Below are 18611 nucleotides of genomic sequence, written 5' to 3' on the forward strand. Positions count from 1 at the left end.
CGCCGTACATATACGGCGCAACCGGAGGTGACTTAAATGCCCTGTGTGGTACATGTACGGCGCGCTGATCGGGCAGGTGCAGCAACTGCTCCCCCCCCCCCCCCGATCCGCGCGGCACGGGTCCGGCAGTCACTGATAGATGAACCCCTGCTGTATGCGCCGGCATCGGTGAAATCAGCGATGCTGCCGCATTTACCCCTGCAGCCTTAGGCATCGTGGCTGCCTTCCGGGAGAGCCTGTGATATCCAGCCCCCTGGGTCTCACAGGCAAGCAGGCTGAAGTGTATTACACTCAGTAATACACTTACAGCCAATGCATTACAATACAGAAGTATTGTAATGCATTGTAAAGGGGATCAGACCCCCAAAAGTTGAAGTCCCAGAGTGGGACAAAAATTAAAGTGAAAAAAAAGTAAAAAAAAAAAAAATTTAAGTTTCAGGTAAAAGGAAAGCTTCCCTTTCCCAAAATAAATGAAAAAATTAATTGTAAAAGATGGGGAAAAAAAGAAAAGTATACATATTAGGTATCGCCGCGTGTGTATCGACCTTTTCTATAAAAATATCACATGACCTAACCCCTCAGGTGAACATCGTCAAAAAAATAAAATAAAAACTGTGGTAAAAAAATAATTGTAAAAAGATGGGGGAAAAAAGAAAAGTAAACATATTGGGTATCGCTGCATCTGTATCAACCTTCTCTATAAAACTACCACATGACCTAACCCCTTGGGTAAACACCGTAAAAAATAAAAATGGTGTCAAGAAAGCCATTTTTTGTCACCTTACATCACAAAAAGTGTAATAGCAATCGATCAAAAAGTCCTATGCATCCCAAAATAGTGCCAATCAAACCGTCATCTCATCCCGCAAAAATTAACCCCTACATAAGTCAGTCGCCATAAAAAAATTAATATATATGGCTTTCAGAATATGGAGACACAAAAAAATCATTTTTTTCAAAAACGCTTTATTATGTAAAACTGAAACAAACCCAAAAAGAGTTGTTGCGATACCAAATTTTTGATTAGATTTCAATACCATAAAAAAATTGCGATATTCGATACCACGTGAAAAAAATAAAACACCAAAAAAGCCACGTGCATTCTGCATTTAAAAAAATGGTGAATGGTGCAGTTTTTATTATTATGTTTTTTCTGTTACGGCGTTCACTGCATAGATTTTTTTTAAAATATTTTAATAGTTTGGACGTGGCGATATGTGATATGTTTATTTATTAATTGTTTATATATAAAATTGGGAAAGGGGGTGATTTATACTTTGGTGTTTTTTTTTTTTGTTTTTTTTGTTTTTTTTAATTTAATAATTATTTCCCCCCTTAGGGGCTAGAACCTGGGATCGTTTCATCTCTTGTCCTATTCACCCTGATTATTAGGGTGAATAGGATCTCACACTCTCCCTGCTGCCCTGTGCATAGTACTCACAGCAGCAGGAGCTTATCATGGCAGCCAGGGCTTCAGTAGCGTCCAGGCTGCCATGGTAACCGATCAGAGCCCCAGGATTATACTGCTGGGGCTCCGATCGGAACTGCCACTGCACCACCAATGAGGAGGAGGGGACCCTGTGGCAACTGCCACCAATGATTTTAATACTGGGCGGTTGAGGGGGCGGGTGCACTGCACCAACAATGATAATCAACCCTTAATACAGGAGGCAGGTGCCAGGAGAAGATAAGCGGCAGTTAACCCCTCAGGTGCCGCACCTGAGGGGTTAACTGCCGCTGATCGCAGCTCCCTGTCAGAGGCAGGGTGCCGGCTATGTGATTCTGTTGCCGGCACCTGCCTCCTGTATTAAAAGTTAAAGTCCACCTTTCATGGGTCCGGACTTTGTTAAGTTAGCAGGCAGTACATAGAGCGGCGCCCAGGGATCTCCTGGCACTTACTATTATTCCTGGGCGCCTCTTTGTTCGCCCGGTGTGGCCCAGTTACCGTCTCCTGCTCCGAATGCTAATTACTACTATCAGAGCGATGGGGAGGAGACATCAGCTTCTCTCCTGGGCGTTTCTTCTCCCTGGCTGTGACGTTCTGAGCTGCGATTGGACAGCACTACAGCCAAGGAGAAGGAACGCTCCAGGAGAGAAGCTGATGTCTCCTGCCCATCGCTCCGAAAGCAGTAATTAGCATACGGAGCAGGAGATGGTAACTGGGCCACAGTGGGCGAACAGAGCGGCACCCAGGAATAATAGTAAGTGCAAGGAGATCCCTGGGCACCGCTCTATGTATCCTGCTACTTAAAGTCCGGACCCATGAAAAGTCCTCCTATCATTGGTGGCACAGTGCGCCCGCCCCTCCTCCGCCCCTCTCTCTTTATTGGCAGCGCGGCACAGGGGGGAGGGAGAGACTGCTTCCTTCTCCCCTGTGCAGCTGAGGGAACATTAGCGCGCTGACAGCAGCGCGCTCATGTTCTGTGATACTGAGGGGCGCAGCCCAGTATCGAAAAAATGGAAATCCCGTCATCGTATCGATACCCGCAACAACCCTAGTATTGTCGAGTCCGTAACAACCTGCTCTATAAAAATTCCACATGATCTAACCTGTCAGATGAACATTGTAAATAACAAAAAATAAAAACGGTGCCAAAACAGCTATTTGTTATCTTGTGCAATATAGAGCAACCAAAAATCATATGTATCCTAAAATAGTACCAACAAAACTGCCACCTTATCCCGTAGTTTCCAAAATGGGGGTCATTTTTTTGGTGTTTCTACTCTAGGGGTGCTTCAAAATGTGACATAGCAGCTTAAAATTATCCCAGTGAAAGATTTCAAGATTTGCTTCTAAACTTCTAAGCCTTCTAACGTCCCCAAAAAAATAAAATGGCATTCACAAAATTATCCAAACATGAAGTAGACATATGGGGAATGTAAAGTAGTAACTATTTTTGCAGTTAGTACTATCTATTATAAAAGTAGAGAAATTGAAATTTGGAAATTTGCTAATTTTTCTAAAAAAATGTTAACTTAATATTACTACTGTCATAAAGTACAATATGTGACGAGAAAACAATCTCAGAACGGCTTGGATAAGTGAAAGCGTTTTAAAGTTATTACCACATAAAGTGACATGTCTGATTTTCTAAAAATGGCCTGGGCAGAATGGTGAAAAATGGCTTGGCCCTGAAAGGGTTAAGCTAAGTGCATTTTGTTGTTTGCTTGTGTGTGTGGTTGTCTAGGCCTCAGGGAGATGCTGGTTCCTTCATCTGCGGAGGAACCATTAGTCTCATTCCCTGCCAGCACTCCTAGGGCCTTCAAGGGTCTCCAGGGCTTGGTTCCGGTGTATGAGTATTTCCACCTTCAGGTACTTCTCATACTGGCAGGAGTCAGGGAGAGTTTAGGGATTCCTAGGAGGTCACCATCCCTCTCCCTTAGCTTTGAGGCCTAGACTCCGGTCTATTCCTTCTGTGTGTTATCTGGTGTTATCCCCTCCCCATTACCCGTGACAATTATAAGTAAAAAATAGGAGTGGAGAGCTACGGGTCAGTTCAGCAAGTTCTTCAATAGTAGGGATCAGACCTTTTTCAAAATAAAAGAGAATACAACTGTTTTAAATTTGGGTCTGGATTGGGTAAAAGATCCCTGATTAGGATGAGGGGCGATGTGTGTCCTATTCATTAATGCGAATGATTGGTAGAGTGCCATATATCATACGTGGTTTTGGTAAAAAGTTTAAGCAGAGAAGTAGAGCCAAGTCCTTTTTTGCTAAATTAGAATCAAGTTTCATAGGGCTTTTGGAAAAATATGATTTTCAAAAGTGAACCTATACTTTTGTTTAGGCATGGTGAATCAATCTACAACACGGCTAACATGTATAGCTTGATAATATTGGTACATATTCAAAAGTCCACCTTTATTTTCCAGATGTAGTAGCGTATTGTAAGCTTCTAGTTCTAGGGCTTGACAGTCTTGAGATAAATTTAGAAAACAATCGTCTAATAGAGGTAAACTAAGTAGTTGGGAGGAATATAGGCAGAACCTGGCCCAGGTACATGCACCTAGGGATAACTAAGCCTTTAAGCATATTTAATGGCCAATCCAAAAGCTAAAAGGGACTTGCCAAGATTCCAACAACTGCGTGATCTGTGTGAGTAGGGGCTGATCAATTTGAACAAGAAGGTTAGATCAGGGGAAATCACGATGTCCAGGAATTTAAAGTGTACCTAAACCTTCACACACACTATATCAAAACCTGTTCTAAATGTGATGAAAATCATTTTTGTACTGTACTTTATTTTTCTAAGCGAACAGGCACCTGAAGTCCAGGTGCCTATTGTGCTGTAGAATCCGTACTCTTGTACTCTGCTGTTTATAGGAATACGGATTGCCCTCTGGCCGCACTGAGCGCTCCACATACCGGAACATTGCCGCTTCTGCCTGTACAAGTGCTGCTCTTGAAGTGTTTTTAGACCAAGCAGCCAGGGCTTTTTTCACACTGCTGTTAGTATTTCTGGCAAAGAATAGCATGGATCTTGCGTTGCCGGATGTGAACGGTGGAGACCCGGAGGCTACCCAGCAAATATGCTGGTATTCGGCCAGACAAAAAACTGGTGAAGGTGCTATCGGCAGTGTGAAACTAGCCTAACATATTTTAGTCTGTGACCAGAACCTATGGAGGTGCTTAACGCGGCGTCACATAGCATTTGAGGCTTTAGCAGAGCAGGTGCAGGCAGAGCAGCAAAATTAAATGGGAGCTCCTGCCCTGCGCTCCCTCTGCTAATAGCCTGCAGACCACAACAGCACGGGCTATAAGGGGAAGAAAAATATATGGAAACATATGAAAAGATATATGAAAGTCAGTTATTCCACCAATAAACAGGGGCATCTAAGAGGCGTTACTTCTGCTTCAAGTATGGATTCACCTAGGCATATCCGATAGCATCCTATTCGGAGTGAGCGGCTTTATAAATGTTTTATCATGTCCATCTATTAGTAAGGCCTGGATTCATTTATGTACATAAATAAATAAAATACTGGATTGAAATTGCAAGCCTTGTCATGTGGCACAGAATTCAGCATGGCACTCACACGTAACATCCAATCCATTTCACAGTAAACTCCCTTTTCACTATTGCGTAAAGGCAATGAATGCGTTTCAGTGCATATTCTTATTTATAACAGCCCCTCAACTAAACAAAAAGCTGATGTTATCCAAAACTCATAAATTCTAATTATTCATTGTGAAAAATGGCCAAGTGAAAACCTCTAAACACTTTCTAACTACTTCCATTATATTGGCGAGCGGCACATTTCTTCTGCTAAATATTTACACTGGTTTTCTAGGTCACCACTTAGTAAATATACAAAAGCTTAAAGTCATTCTTCCCAGTGAAGTGATGATAAATGGAACATAATGGTCTTCAATTAACATCCAATATAGTAAGGAGGATCACCCACCAGAAGAGCTGCCACAGACAGTAAACCACTGATCTTGTAATCATTTGAGCGCTCAAAGACTGTTTGTTCATGGTTTGTTCTTTTATGTTTATGCAGCTTATGCGTCCATGTTTAGCACTTGTTTTACAGAAATTTTGGACTACAGACATGCTGTGTTCACAGCTTCGCTGGAGGTTCCATGATAGACTCCACCAGGAATTTCAATCAGTGCTATTTTACCAGTCAAAACAATACAAGCCATGGCAAAACCCATTATAAGGCAAAGAGGCGTGTTGGGCACTGGTGGGGTATCCATTGTATGACAGATCCATGAGTGTGCTGTGGTTTCCATTTATAACTCACATGGAAACCACAACTCAGATGTGAAAAGTCTAAGTGATTACGTCGTATTAATACATATCTTTTATGGAAATGCTATGGTTTAAATTTACATTACACTTTTACAGATTTATTTTACGGGTCACTTTATGATTATAGGAATACCAATTACATGTATATTATTTCTTAGCATTAATATTTAATGCTCCAGCACAATGCTCAGCTGCAAGCTGTGGTTTTGTGTCCGGTTTGCGAAACAGAACAAACAGGATCCAGCATGAAAATCAAAGTCAAGGGTGCCGGCTCTTTTTTTTTTCGTTAGCGAAAAAAATGGATCTGGGGCCTATTGACTTACAATGATTTTCATACCAGAGCCGGCTGAAACGGATGCATCCGACTGTATTAAATGGCACAGATCCGTTTAATTCCAGTTTTCAGATCCTCTGCTCGATCTCAAAACCGGAATTGACAACGCAGATGTGAAAGTAGATATAGTTGAGCACTGTACTAGGGACTGGATGGAGTGGTGTTCACATATGTACACTACCACTTTATTCACACAGGAATCGCTGAACCCCTGAAATTATAGATTTACCATCTATACTGTGCAAAACCCCTTTAACAGCCATTCTTCTACACCTGGCCAACCATGATCATTGTGTAGCTTTCAAGGGGGTAGATGAGTACACTGAGATTTTACAACAAAAACCAAGCAAACATTAAAAAGTGAAGGCACTTGCCATATGCCTACATTACGTGATTATAGTTACATTCATGAAGCATTATGATCCTACTAACTAATGAGAGAATCTCCTTCTCTGCTGAGTGATGTGTAGATAGTAACATCACTAAACCCTGCAGTACACTCTTCTGGACACACATCCTTGGAGCACCTTGTGTACAACTTGAAAGGTAACCTTTCCATACATAGCATTCCAGAAAGACAAATATCTAATATTGTGCTAGTATACACTGCTAAGCAACTGCGCACTATTCAGACTTCTGATATGCGAGAAATAAAAGTGTGTTGACTTTTAGAAGTCAGTAAAATGTTAGCACATTACAAAAGTCAGCTTAGATTGGTTCTCCGGGAATGATTTGAAATGGCCACCTGCAACCTGTCCTAGAATGTGAGCAGGACTGGTTGCCACCACTTGCAGAGCTGCCTATGATGGTGAGGAGGCAGAGCCTCACTACAGACTATACTGATCTACAAAAGATAGTAATGATGCCATCCTGCCTGTGATATGCCATCATGGCTGAGCAGCCTGACAGAAACACTCACCAATGTGTAGTATATGCAAGTGCCAGAGTGCAGTATGTAGTGAAGCCCCGCCTCATAGGCAGCTCTGCAAGTGGGGGCAACTAGTTCTGCTCACATTGTGGGACAGGTGCTGGCGGCCATTTTAAATCTGAGTGATCAATTTCATTGTTTAATCTCTTCTTGCTGAGCTAGGTCAAAAGGGACCTTATGAAGCTGTATAGTTACCAACCTTTTCCTCCTGTATTTTTTTAATTTGGCTATTATTTCCATCTTTAAAAAAAAATGGACAGCTGAACCAGTATGCCTTAAGAGCATCCAGAATCTGTTCATCTTAATCACTGACCACTAATCGTCCTCATCATTCACAACTAGAAAAGCAATATGGTAGTACTCTGGGGCAGTGGCGTACATAGAGAAGTAAGGGTTCCATAGCAAAGATCAAACCAGGCCCCACACACAGGACAGAAGGGTTTCTGCCTAGACCCCTTTTCAATTACCCTTGGGCCATTTTTTCCACTGCCTCATTTGCTAAAAGATGTTTAGTTAGAGAGTAGAATCCTGACCAAGTTTTCACCCTCAGTAGAAGAGGGGATGGTCCCAACTGGGCCCCCTCTTGCCCTGGGCCCCATAGCAGTCGCATGGTCTGCCACTAATGTAGTTACGCCCCTGCTCTGGGGCAGACTTACTAATCCTATACATGGAGTAAACTTGGGCTGTCTAAATCTGCACCAAGCCCAGGCTGGATGATAAATCTGATGCAGGGCCAAAGAGTTATGTCTAACTCTATACCAACCAATCAGAATTGGCGAAAAATGCTAATTTTGCATACTAGGCCATACCCCTTTCCCAAGAAACCACACTTTAAGTCACTATTTGCAGCCAATAAAATAGTCACCTGTGGGTGTGCTGTATGAAACAATTGCATTTCCCTCCAAGTCTTCTGGGGGACAGTTTCCTTTCAGGAACAAAGAAACACTTACAGATTTCGACATTCCTGGTTCTGCAAAACAAGATGTAAGAGATGGAATTGTAACATAATGATCATAGTAAGTGAATTCAGAGATATATAAATAAAATGACCACTTTGCATTATACTGAAGATTCAGTAATAGGACAACTGAACAAGAACACTTGGAGCCATTTGTACACAGCCAAGGCCCAAGCACTCTAACACAATTAAAGGGATTTTGCTGCACTAAGGTTTTTTTTTAACCAACGTGCAGGAAACAGGACTATATACAAGTTTCAAATATATTGTTATTGAAAGTTCAGAGCCAATGTATTTGTTAAAGGGGTTGTGCCAAGTTTAGAAGTTATCCCTTATCCACTGGAGAGGGGATAACTAACTAATCCCTGGAGGCTCCCAACGTTCGGATCCCAGGCAATCACTAAGTTATGCCCCTATCCTGTGAAAAGGGGATAACATCTAGACTCAGCAGAACCCCTTTAAGCACCCTGCTTGCCAGGCAACACTGAGCTCCTGTCTAACAAAGGCCACCACTGTGATGGAGGGTCATGTGACCATACATGCCTATCAGCAAAAAGAAAAGTGCACATGGGAATTCTTTTTATTAAACACTTTGTTAATTGTTGAGCACATTTATTGCATGCTAAGCTAACCGGCAGGGTTTCTTTACATTAGAAAAAAAGTGAACCTATTGTATCCTAATCTAAATTATTAATAAATTATTGGCAACAATTGATTCTCCAAACAAAGAAGAAAGGACTCCACGGAGCCGAAGGGTCACGGAGCTTTCCTTGTGCCATGGTCACTTTGTTCTTTGTTCTAGTGATGAACATAGTTCATGTCTTTCAGACCACCAACAATCAGACATATAGCGGTTTGTAGATATACCCCCAGACGTATCAACTATGCAGCGGGAGTAGAACTACTGGACCTCTGTGATCAGAAGTACAGGGGTCCTGTGTCCTGCTTGAGAATAGACCTTTTAATTGACTTATTTTATTTTTTGCGGACTGTTAATTGCATAGGCTACGACCAACAAATATAAAAAAAATGTGACATGGTTAGATATCACAATGTCAGAATTTCGGATAGTTTTATTACTCACCAACAGAATAAAAAATGAATTGATCCTGAGTAAGAGCTAGAAAGGGTGGGACATTTATAGAGAGCACAGTCTTCTGTACATGCAGTCTGGTCCGTATACAGAACTAAGTGGAAAATAATAATGACACGTTAAAAAATGCTTGGGATACAAGAATCAACTAGTCAGCCTTTAATCCACACACTGTGTATATTGTGATATAAAAATAAATCTAGCCAGCAAAGGAAGCAATATGGACAATCACAATACATTAGTGGCTTGCATCATAGTGATAAATGCCATTTGCTGAAGTGAAACAACCCCTTTAAGAGGCGGATGCATCTTAATAAATTAGACACATCTTTGGCGTTCCATGTGGCAGAAACTTAAAGGGGTTCTGCACTTTGTTTTAACTGATGATCTATCCTCTGGATAGATCATCAGCTTTCGATCGGCGGGGATCCAACACCAAGGACCCCCGCCGATCAGCTTTTTGAGGAGGGAGCGGCGCTCCAGCAGCGCCGCGGCCTTCTCACTGTTTACCGCTGGCCGAGTGACGTCACGACTAGTATCAACTAGCGTGGGCGGGGCTAAGGTCTGTTCACTTGAATGGAGCTTAGCCCCGCCCACGCTAGTTGACACTAGTCGTGACGTCACTGGGCCGGCGGTAAACAGTGAGAAGGCCGCGGCGCTGCTGGAGCGCGGCTGCCTTATCAAACAGCTGATCGGCGGGGGTCCCGGGTGTCGGACCCCCGCCAATCAGAAGCTGATTATCTATCCAGAGGATGGATCATCAGTTAAAACAAAGTGCAGAACCCCTTTAAGTCTACACCAGCTAGGAGCAGTGCAGACTTGAGCTATAATTTACACCAGTTTCTGGGGTAAGTTATAGGAAATCAGGCAGGCAGCACTAAGCCATGCCCCTCCCTCTAAGCCGCATCGCTTTTCTCTGCACTTTTGAAAAGTAGCGAGAACCTCTAAAAGTCACAAATTATGGTGCAAATATGGAGTGCACTATAATTTCGTACTTTTTTTCAGCAACTAGTTGGTTTTCACGGTTTGCTGCTTCAGTGGTACACTGAAGTACAATCATAAGCATTTTTTTATAACACAATCAAGTTTATGCAAAGACTCAATGGGGTCATTTATCAAGACATGTGTTCTCATACGCCAGTCTTGATCCCCTATGTGCTGGAGGGTGTTTTTAGGAGGCAAATGGGGCTGGAGTGAATTGAGATATAACTTAAACCAGCCTCTGGAGCAAGTTATAGTAAATCTGGCAGGCCACGATAGGCTTCAACCCTCCTGCTAACCCCTATTCTTTTTCTAGTGTCGAAATGCTTAAAAAGTCATAAATGATGGCGCAAATATGGTTGTACGCTAGGGATGAGCGAATAGACTTCGTATGAAACATCCTAAGTCTATTTGCATAAAACTTTGTTAGAATACTGTACCGAGCCAAAGTTATTACTTCGCGAAGTCTTGCGAGAAAAATGTATAACTTCAGCTCATCAGAGCCAATACATTCTAATACTGAAAAAGGTGTAGAGATCCGCTCACTTCTGCTCTCTCACGGTAGGTGCTCCAAACCCGGGTTTGAGACACCCCTCAAAATAAATAAAGTATGTGAAAAAATGTGGATTGGGCACTCATATATGGAAATATAGGATACTATTTAATGAGTAAAAATACAATAAAATATCATACTAAAAAGCAATAAAATAAAACAATATATCAAAACACAGTGTGCATGTTCACAATGTTAAAAATAAATTTAAAAAACAATTTCAGCAGGGACTGGTGTGGACTCAATAGGGTCCTAGGTGTAATGTAAGGGTTAATATTAGAGAGAAATCTGTGTGAGCAGTCTCTGTTTATTCAAATAACGATCCTCCTAGTAAATTGGACTTCATAAAATGTCATTAAACATTTTCATATGTCTATCCTATATTATGTAAAATATAAAATATATAAAATATATAAACCGCACCACTTGTAATAATGGGTTACTAAACGTTATTATCCCCTGTTAAGTCGCTGAGCAGTAATAATGTCCTGTATTTAGTAACGAGTTGTATCCAGGAATATATTCAAAGTAGCGCTCCCACTTTCAAGTCTTTTAGTAAACAGTATCTAGTTCTTATTTTGCTGGCTTATACACGGTTTCAATTGCTTATATAGGTATCTCCAGAAAAGAAAAAATCCTTGGAGGGTAGCTGTATAAGTTCGTATCGCTTCACCTCCTTATGTCTCAGTAATATAACTTCTTCATCCTTAGTCGATTCGCTCCTCCCTAGCGTGCGCCATCATCTGCTACTTTTTTACGCCACAATATAGGTAGAAACATTTTGATAAATGGCCCTCAGTATTTACAGAGTTGACACTTCTTTTTCAAGACTTCTGCAATTTGCCCAGGCATGCTGGATAGAAGCTTCTGGGCCAAATTGTGACTGACGGCAGCCCATTCTTTCCCAATCAGTGCTTGGAGTTTATCACAATTTCTGTGTTTTTGTTTGTCCACCTGCTTTTCAAGAAGTAACCAGATATTCTCAATGGGATTGAGATCTGGGGAGTTTCCTGGCCATGGACCAACATTTTCAATGTTATATCTTTCTCCCTGTGACATGGTGCACCATCATGCTGAAGAAAGCATTGTTCATCATCACATTGCTCCTAGATCGTTGGGAGAAGTTGTGCCAGGCATCCTCACTGCTCCAACATCTGACCTAAAATCATGCATGTGTTGGAGTAGTGAAGATCTCTTGCAGTCGTCTATGACATCTTTACTGCACATGCGCACGCCTGCTGACTGTTTTTTTGAGAGGGAATTGGTACCAGCCTCTTTATATGAAGCTAGAACTGTAGTGTTTCATAAGGAGGGGAATGATTTAGACCTACCAGATTCTTATGGATATAAAGGTTTTAGCAAAAGCGTTAGCTAACAGATTGAAGACGGTAACTACATTGGTGATGAACCCTAAAGAGTCTGGGTTTATGCAGTCAATTTACGTAGGTAGTTTCTTCATGTTCAGGCAGTCCCGGGTGCCCCAGTGATAAAGCCGTTCTTTCTTTGGATACTGCCAAAGCGTTTGATAGCATTGAATTGGGTTACCTGTAGGCCGAATGGAGTTACAGAATTCTAGCATTCATGCCAGAAACCCAGTGGAACTCATTACAATGAATGAGAATCGGTGGGCACCGGCAGTGTCTGTCATATGCCGGCTCTAACAATTCCAGTATTCTGTTCCTTCGCTGGATTCCTTCGGAATTGTAACCGCCAGTGTGGACATAGAATACAGCTCAAGCCAACGACTGGCTGGTAGATTTGAGTGTGGGATCCTCTGGTATTATGTATCATGTGATTAAAGCAGTTGTAACTAAGGGGCTTATATCAATGGTGTATGCCAGTTTGTTGTCTGATCACCTATGGAACCGATTCAGCTCAAGTTGAAAGCCGTTGTAGGGCCCATTTTGGAAAAAAAGTAAAGGAAGATGTAAATAGCCTCACCTGGAATGTAGTCTATTAATGTAACTCAGAGGTTATTCCTGTTACACTGGGTATATTGCACGCTGAGGATTCTTCATAGGATGGGTTATAAAAAGAGGATAATTGCCCCAGATGCGCAGAAAGAATGTTCTGGTGTTAAGGGAAGTCAGAGGAGTTTTGGTGGAAAATGGTAGAGCTAAGTAATGAAGTGTTTTCTCTCAATACTACTTTGAAGATGAAAGTGGATCTTGTGATACTGTATGTTGGAGAGATTGTAGGTGGCCATATGAAGCACTAAGCAGTGACAGATTCTTTTCCAGGCCCGTACGGTTATCACTAAGTATTGGTTACAGCAAGATCCTCCTGGTATATCAGAACTAAATAGGGTTCTCAATTCATTGGTTTTTTTAAATATATATCTGGACTGTTTATATTTCAATAAAATCTAAATAGAATAGTGGACAAATTGACATTGCAGACATTTATGGTCTTGCTGCTACTATTTTCCACAGATCACAACATAATAGACATATTGTCCTTGATCCTAATGTTCCATTTCTGATAACTAACCATCAGAGTTGGATCAAACAAGTTACAAACGTTGCCTTATCTCCCAATGTCAAATAACATACTCAAAGTCTGAAGTGCATTTCTGGAAGTAAGCCCATGACTTTAAAGCACACAACCGCATGCAGTACACAACCTTTGTCTATCGCATTACATTTTCTCATTCTGTAAATGACAAGGTATGTTTACATAGTACTTTAAGTCATTATACATCTATCAGGGGCAGAGATCTGGCAGGACATTTTAATACAGTTATCCAAATGACAGCCTACAAACAGGAAATGGTAAAGTGAACTGTATTTTATTTCCTGAGAACCTGCAGACACAATTCAAGATACACTTAATGACAGTTGAGGGGCTATGTGAACCTGATGAGCAGAGCTAGACCACAGAATAACTCATATCCCAGCACAGGAAATAAGGAAGTTTTAGATTTCTGTTAGGCCATTATCAGCGTGATCAGTTCCCTTACAAGCAATTTTGTTACTTGCTGGCATTTTGTGGAAAATACACAACTTACAAAACATCTCCATTCAGTCAGTCCAACCAGTCACCTCATATTCCCTGTTACGTTCTAAATCCAGACATTTCACAGTAATTTATTTTAAACTAGTTTGTGCAGAAATTCTCTCCATTTAATGCTAACAGATTTTTGGATACCTATGTCGTAAGGGCAATTTCAGATCCTTTTTTTTTATTTCAAATGCTATTTTGTTGGTGTTTTAAAGCTAAAAAAACATTTAAAAATGTCAACAATATAGTGTTTCTTTTTGTAATTTCGTGTTATTTAATGAAATATTTAATTATTAATTCAAACTAAAATCTAATAATCATTGAGAGAAATGTAACATTTTAAAGGGGTTTTACAAACTTATAAATATACACAGAAGCCCTGCGTATTCTGCCTTTCTCTGTGATACAACTTTGTTTTGATGCCACTAGGGCTTTCTATGGACAGAAATTACCAATGTGAAACACAGCTCCCATGATTCCTCTCTCCTCAAAGATACTGCCTCTGTTTACAGCTGGCTTCATTCCCATCTATTACTCCATAGGGTAATGCTATAATTATAACCCAATTTCCAGAAAAGTTGGAACTTGTGTAAAATGTAAATAAAAACAGAATGCAATGATCTGCAAATGTCATAGACCCATATTTTATTTGCAATAGTCGATAGAACACATATTAGATGTTTAAAGTGAGATATTTTATAATTTCATGAAAAAATTCACTAATTTAGAACCAGCAAAGAATATCAAAAAAGGTGCGACTGGGCCTTGTCTATTATTGTTTAGCATCCCTTCTACTTTTAGCAAGTTTGTAAATGCCTGCAAAGTGAGGAGACCAATTGCTGAAGATTTTAGAGAGGAATGTTCACATTCTTGTCTGATGAAGCAATCTAACTGCTCAACAGTCCTGGGTTTTCTTTGCAGGATTTTTTTTATTGATGAAAGGTTGCAGGCAGGCCAGTTCAGCAATTGGACTCTTCTTCTGCAAAGCCATGCTGTTGTGATGGATGCAGTATGTGGTTTGTCTTTGCCTTGCTGAAATATGCAAGGCCTTCCCTGAAAGAGATATTGTCTGGATGGGAGCATATGCTGTTCTAAAACCTCATTCCTTCAGAAATGCAACTTTTGTATTGTGCACGGATAACAAGCTGGATGGTCCCTCTCCTTTTGAGTCCGCAGAACACTGCATCTATGGTTTCCATAACAAACTTCAAATTTTGATTCATCTGACCACAGAACAGTTTTCCATTTTGCCTCAGTCCATTTTAAATCAGCTTTGGCCCAGGGAAGACAGTCACATTTCTGGATCATGTCGACATACAGCTTCTTCCTTGCACAATACCGTTTTAACTTGCATTTAAGGAGTGCACGGCAAATGTGCTCACAGACAATTATTTATGGAAGTATTCCTGACCCCATGCAGTGATTTCCAGTACAGAAACATGACTTTTTTAATGCCGTGCCACCTGAGGGCCGTAGATCACAACCATCCAACATTGACCATCAGCCTTGTCCATTGCAATCTTTGAATGATGTTATGTAGTAAAGATGGTGGGACGTTTAAAGTCTTTGCAATTTTACACAATTTTTCTTAAATTGTTCCACAGTTTTTAAGATACATTTTTTGCAGATTAGTGAACCTTTGCCAATCTTTGCTTCTGAGAGACTCTGCCTCTCTAACACGTTCTTTTTAAACCCAGTCATGTCACTTAGCTGCAAATTGCTTCTCCAGCTATTTTTTATTAGTACCACTTACTTTTCCAACCTTTTGTTGCCCCTGGCCCAACTTGTTTTAGATGTGTTGCTGCCATCAAATTCTAAATGAGTCTATTTTTTCCATGAAATGGCAAAATGTCTCACAATCAACATCTGGTATGTGTTCTATAGTCTACTGTAAATAAAATATGGGTATGAGATTTGCAAATCAATGCATTCTGTTTTTATTTACATTTTACGCTGTGTCCCAACTTTTTTGGAATTGGGGTTGTACTTTGTATCTGCTGTTATTCTTTTGTTCACTGACATTGTATTATTTGCTGCCCATCAGGTAAAACAAATCCTGAAGGAGGTGGCAGACCCACTGGAGTGGTGAACATAAGAGACATGTGATGTGTGACATCCCCTACTACAGAGAAGGGGAGAGGGAAGATCACATGTTCACAGCATGGGACAAAGAATTGGATGGTGATGCTACGAGAGTATCATATAAACTATACTATGCTCTCACATAGCAACTTACTACAAAATTTGCGGGGAATATGGGCTAACATTTATGTATTAATTTTAACACTACATGGCAGAGAGAAAAAAAATAAAAAATAGATAAAATAAGTGAGAAATAGGAGAGAAGAAATATTAGTCCTAGGAGACCTCAGAGTGTCATACACAAATTCTCAAGTCAATTAGAGCACTTTCATTTGGGTAGAATTAATTTGAACCTGAATCAATTTGGTTGACCGAATCAAAGCAGAATATAATTTTGAGCAATTTGCTTATCTTTATTACTCAATCATCTGAAAGATCTGCTAGTCCAATAACAAACCAGTGTTATGTGCCTAACTGATACTATATTACAGTACATGGGTCTGAACACTAATGCTATTAGCAGCAGATTTAAATGAATAAACTGATTTATAAAGGGTTGTTCATTGAAGAGAAAATAAGCACAATGCATTAAAACAAAGAAAGGGCCTGACTGAACTATACAGTATAATACATACCTTAACTGTTACCGAAGGGACAGCTTCAGACTCCACAGCACTGTCTACAGCTTGCTGTTAAGAAAAAGTGCAAAGTAATGTTGTAATGTATTTATACTGCCACCATGTTATAATGTACAGTAAATAATTTAGACTGTGTTTTTATCTTCAGTATTGTAATATACTGTATATTATCAGAACAAGATGACAAAAGTCATCTATAGGGAGGGCCCACGAAAAAGTAGCCCGCCTACAGCAATAGTATGACAAGATGAATGAGCAAGTGGATTTTTAATTACCCACAAGTCACAAATGATGCTGAAAGTGGCCCCCGTTCACGTCTATGCATCTTTGGGCACATGGGATTATATTGGCTGATACTTCTTGTGATGCTGCGGATAGTGTTTGTTATATTTTGCTGGAGCTAATGCCGGGGATGTGGATTGTTAGTGGACATTTTCTGTTTTAAATTTCCCCACAGATAAAAATTGCATGTGGACAAGTTTGGGGAATGTGGTGGCCATAACCCCTTGCTTACAGTTCGCTCCTCCATAAACAGTTCATGAACCTGTGCCAGTGAGTTCCATGAGGTGCAGCATGTAGCCCCATCTTGTTGGGAAAAGCAGGAAATTTTTCTTTAGGTGTTAGTTGGTTGTAAAACTGTTCAAAGATGTCCAGGTAAATTGAGTCATTCACAGTTGATTTAAAGAAAATTGGGCCCACTATTCATGTTCCTACTGGGCACCAAACGGCAATTTTCTGGTTGTGAAGTGGCGTTTCGTGAATCAAATGGGGATTTTCAGCAGACCAGTATTTTGTATTCCAAATTCTGAATCTATATGACCTGATAAATGAAACCAAGCCTTGTCTATCATGAAATACAGGAATGGGTTCAAATGTCTGTCAGTAATCATAGTCAGCGCCAAGTCCAATAATTTACGTGTAAAGCTTTGTCAGACTCTTTCAGTTCCTGCACACGCGTTATTCGCTATGGTTTCCTGTTCAGAGGTTTCAGCACTTGCTGACACTTCGTTCCTGATACACCAACTTGCAGAGAAAGTCTTTGAGTAGATTTATGGGGGCTACCTGCAATCCGCTGCTGAACTTTTTGTACAACTTCAGCCATCCTGATCGATGGAGGCCTCGTTTTCTTCATATTTGCAACAGAGCTAGTTTGATGCCATTTCCGAACCAGACTTTGAATACAATGTTTAGCTGGTGTTTTTGTCCCTAGGTACTTGTCGGCAAAGGATTCTTGCATTTCCTTAATCGATCTTCTTTGCAAATAGCCTTCCACAATCACTATGCGTTGTTCCAGGGAGGACCCATCTTTATGACACCATAGGCGACTTTTATAAAACTGAATAATAAATCAGTCTTAGTTGCCCATAGCAAACAATCAGTGCTCAGCTTTCAGTTCTGGCTCTGAAAAAATGAAAGCTGAGCTAAGGACAACTAAGCTATGGACAACGAAGACAGAGTTAATATTTGATTTGGAAATATGGGAGGCGGGCTACTTTTTCGTGGGCCACCCTGTAGAAAAATAATGGCTGCAAAACAGTATTCTTGCTCCAAAGTAGGCTCTGTTTCATCACAAAAAAAGACATTCATTGTCAGAAAATGGTATTCCATGCAAAAAAATTATAAAAAAAAGATTTATGTTGTGAAATTAGAGGTGGAGGTATTCAGTCAGGGCTGTTGCAATTAACCTAGACAAGCACCATCAGGGCATCTTAACGGGGTTCTCCACGATTTGGAAATTGATGACCAAGCCATATTATAGATCACCAATATAAGACCAAAAGCGGTCCGACACAGTGCCACCCTAACGATCAGCTGTTTGAGGGCAGCTCTGATGCGGAACGTACACAGCTACATCCATTCACGTCAATGGGAGAAGAGTTGCAGTAACCAGCTCTGTCCACAACACAATGGATGGAACTCCCAAACAGTAGGGTGTCGGAATCCTAGGGACAGAGTCTTCTGACAGATCTTTTTAAAAGGAAGGACTAAAGAGAAGCTAGCCCCCCGGGTCGGACTGGGAACTTAAAGTGGCCCTGGAAAAAAAAACTAAAAAGTGGCACAATGTTGAAGGCAGGTCCAAATTGACAGAAGGTAGGGCCAACACCAGTAGGCAGGGACAACAGAAGTAAGTGGGTCCAGCAATACCATAGCGCAGAACAAAATACCTCCCCAGCAGAACCAAATACTACAGTGCAGCAGAAAATACTGCTGCCAGTGCCACAGTATGAAACTGTATCATCGTCCTAAGGATGGCAATAGAGTTGAATTCAGTAGGGCATATGCGGTGG

General features: G+C 40.8%; 1 protein-coding gene across 4 annotated transcripts in view; it reads right to left on the reverse strand.

Annotated features, from left to right (window-relative positions):
- The window catches only part of BBS9 (Bardet-Biedl syndrome 9), a 484979-nt gene that overhangs the window by 246546 nt on the left and 219822 nt on the right, over nt 1–18611 (reverse strand). For all 4 annotated transcript variants that reach the window (XM_040434317.1, XM_040434316.1, XM_040434315.1 and 1 more), the window contains 3 exons: nt 16321–16374; nt 9061–9163; nt 7884–7988 (listed from right to left, as the gene is read on the reverse strand). In XM_040434317.1, coding sequence (XP_040290251.1) covers nt 7884–7988; nt 9061–9163; nt 16321–16374 — 262 coding nt within the window. The remainder of the gene's footprint in view (nt 1–7883; nt 7989–9060; nt 9164–16320; nt 16375–18611) is intronic.

Source organism: Bufo bufo, chromosome 5, assembly GCF_905171765.1.
Source record: "Bufo bufo chromosome 5, aBufBuf1.1, whole genome shotgun sequence".
Classification (NCBI taxonomy): domain Eukaryota; kingdom Metazoa; phylum Chordata; class Amphibia; order Anura; family Bufonidae; genus Bufo; species Bufo bufo.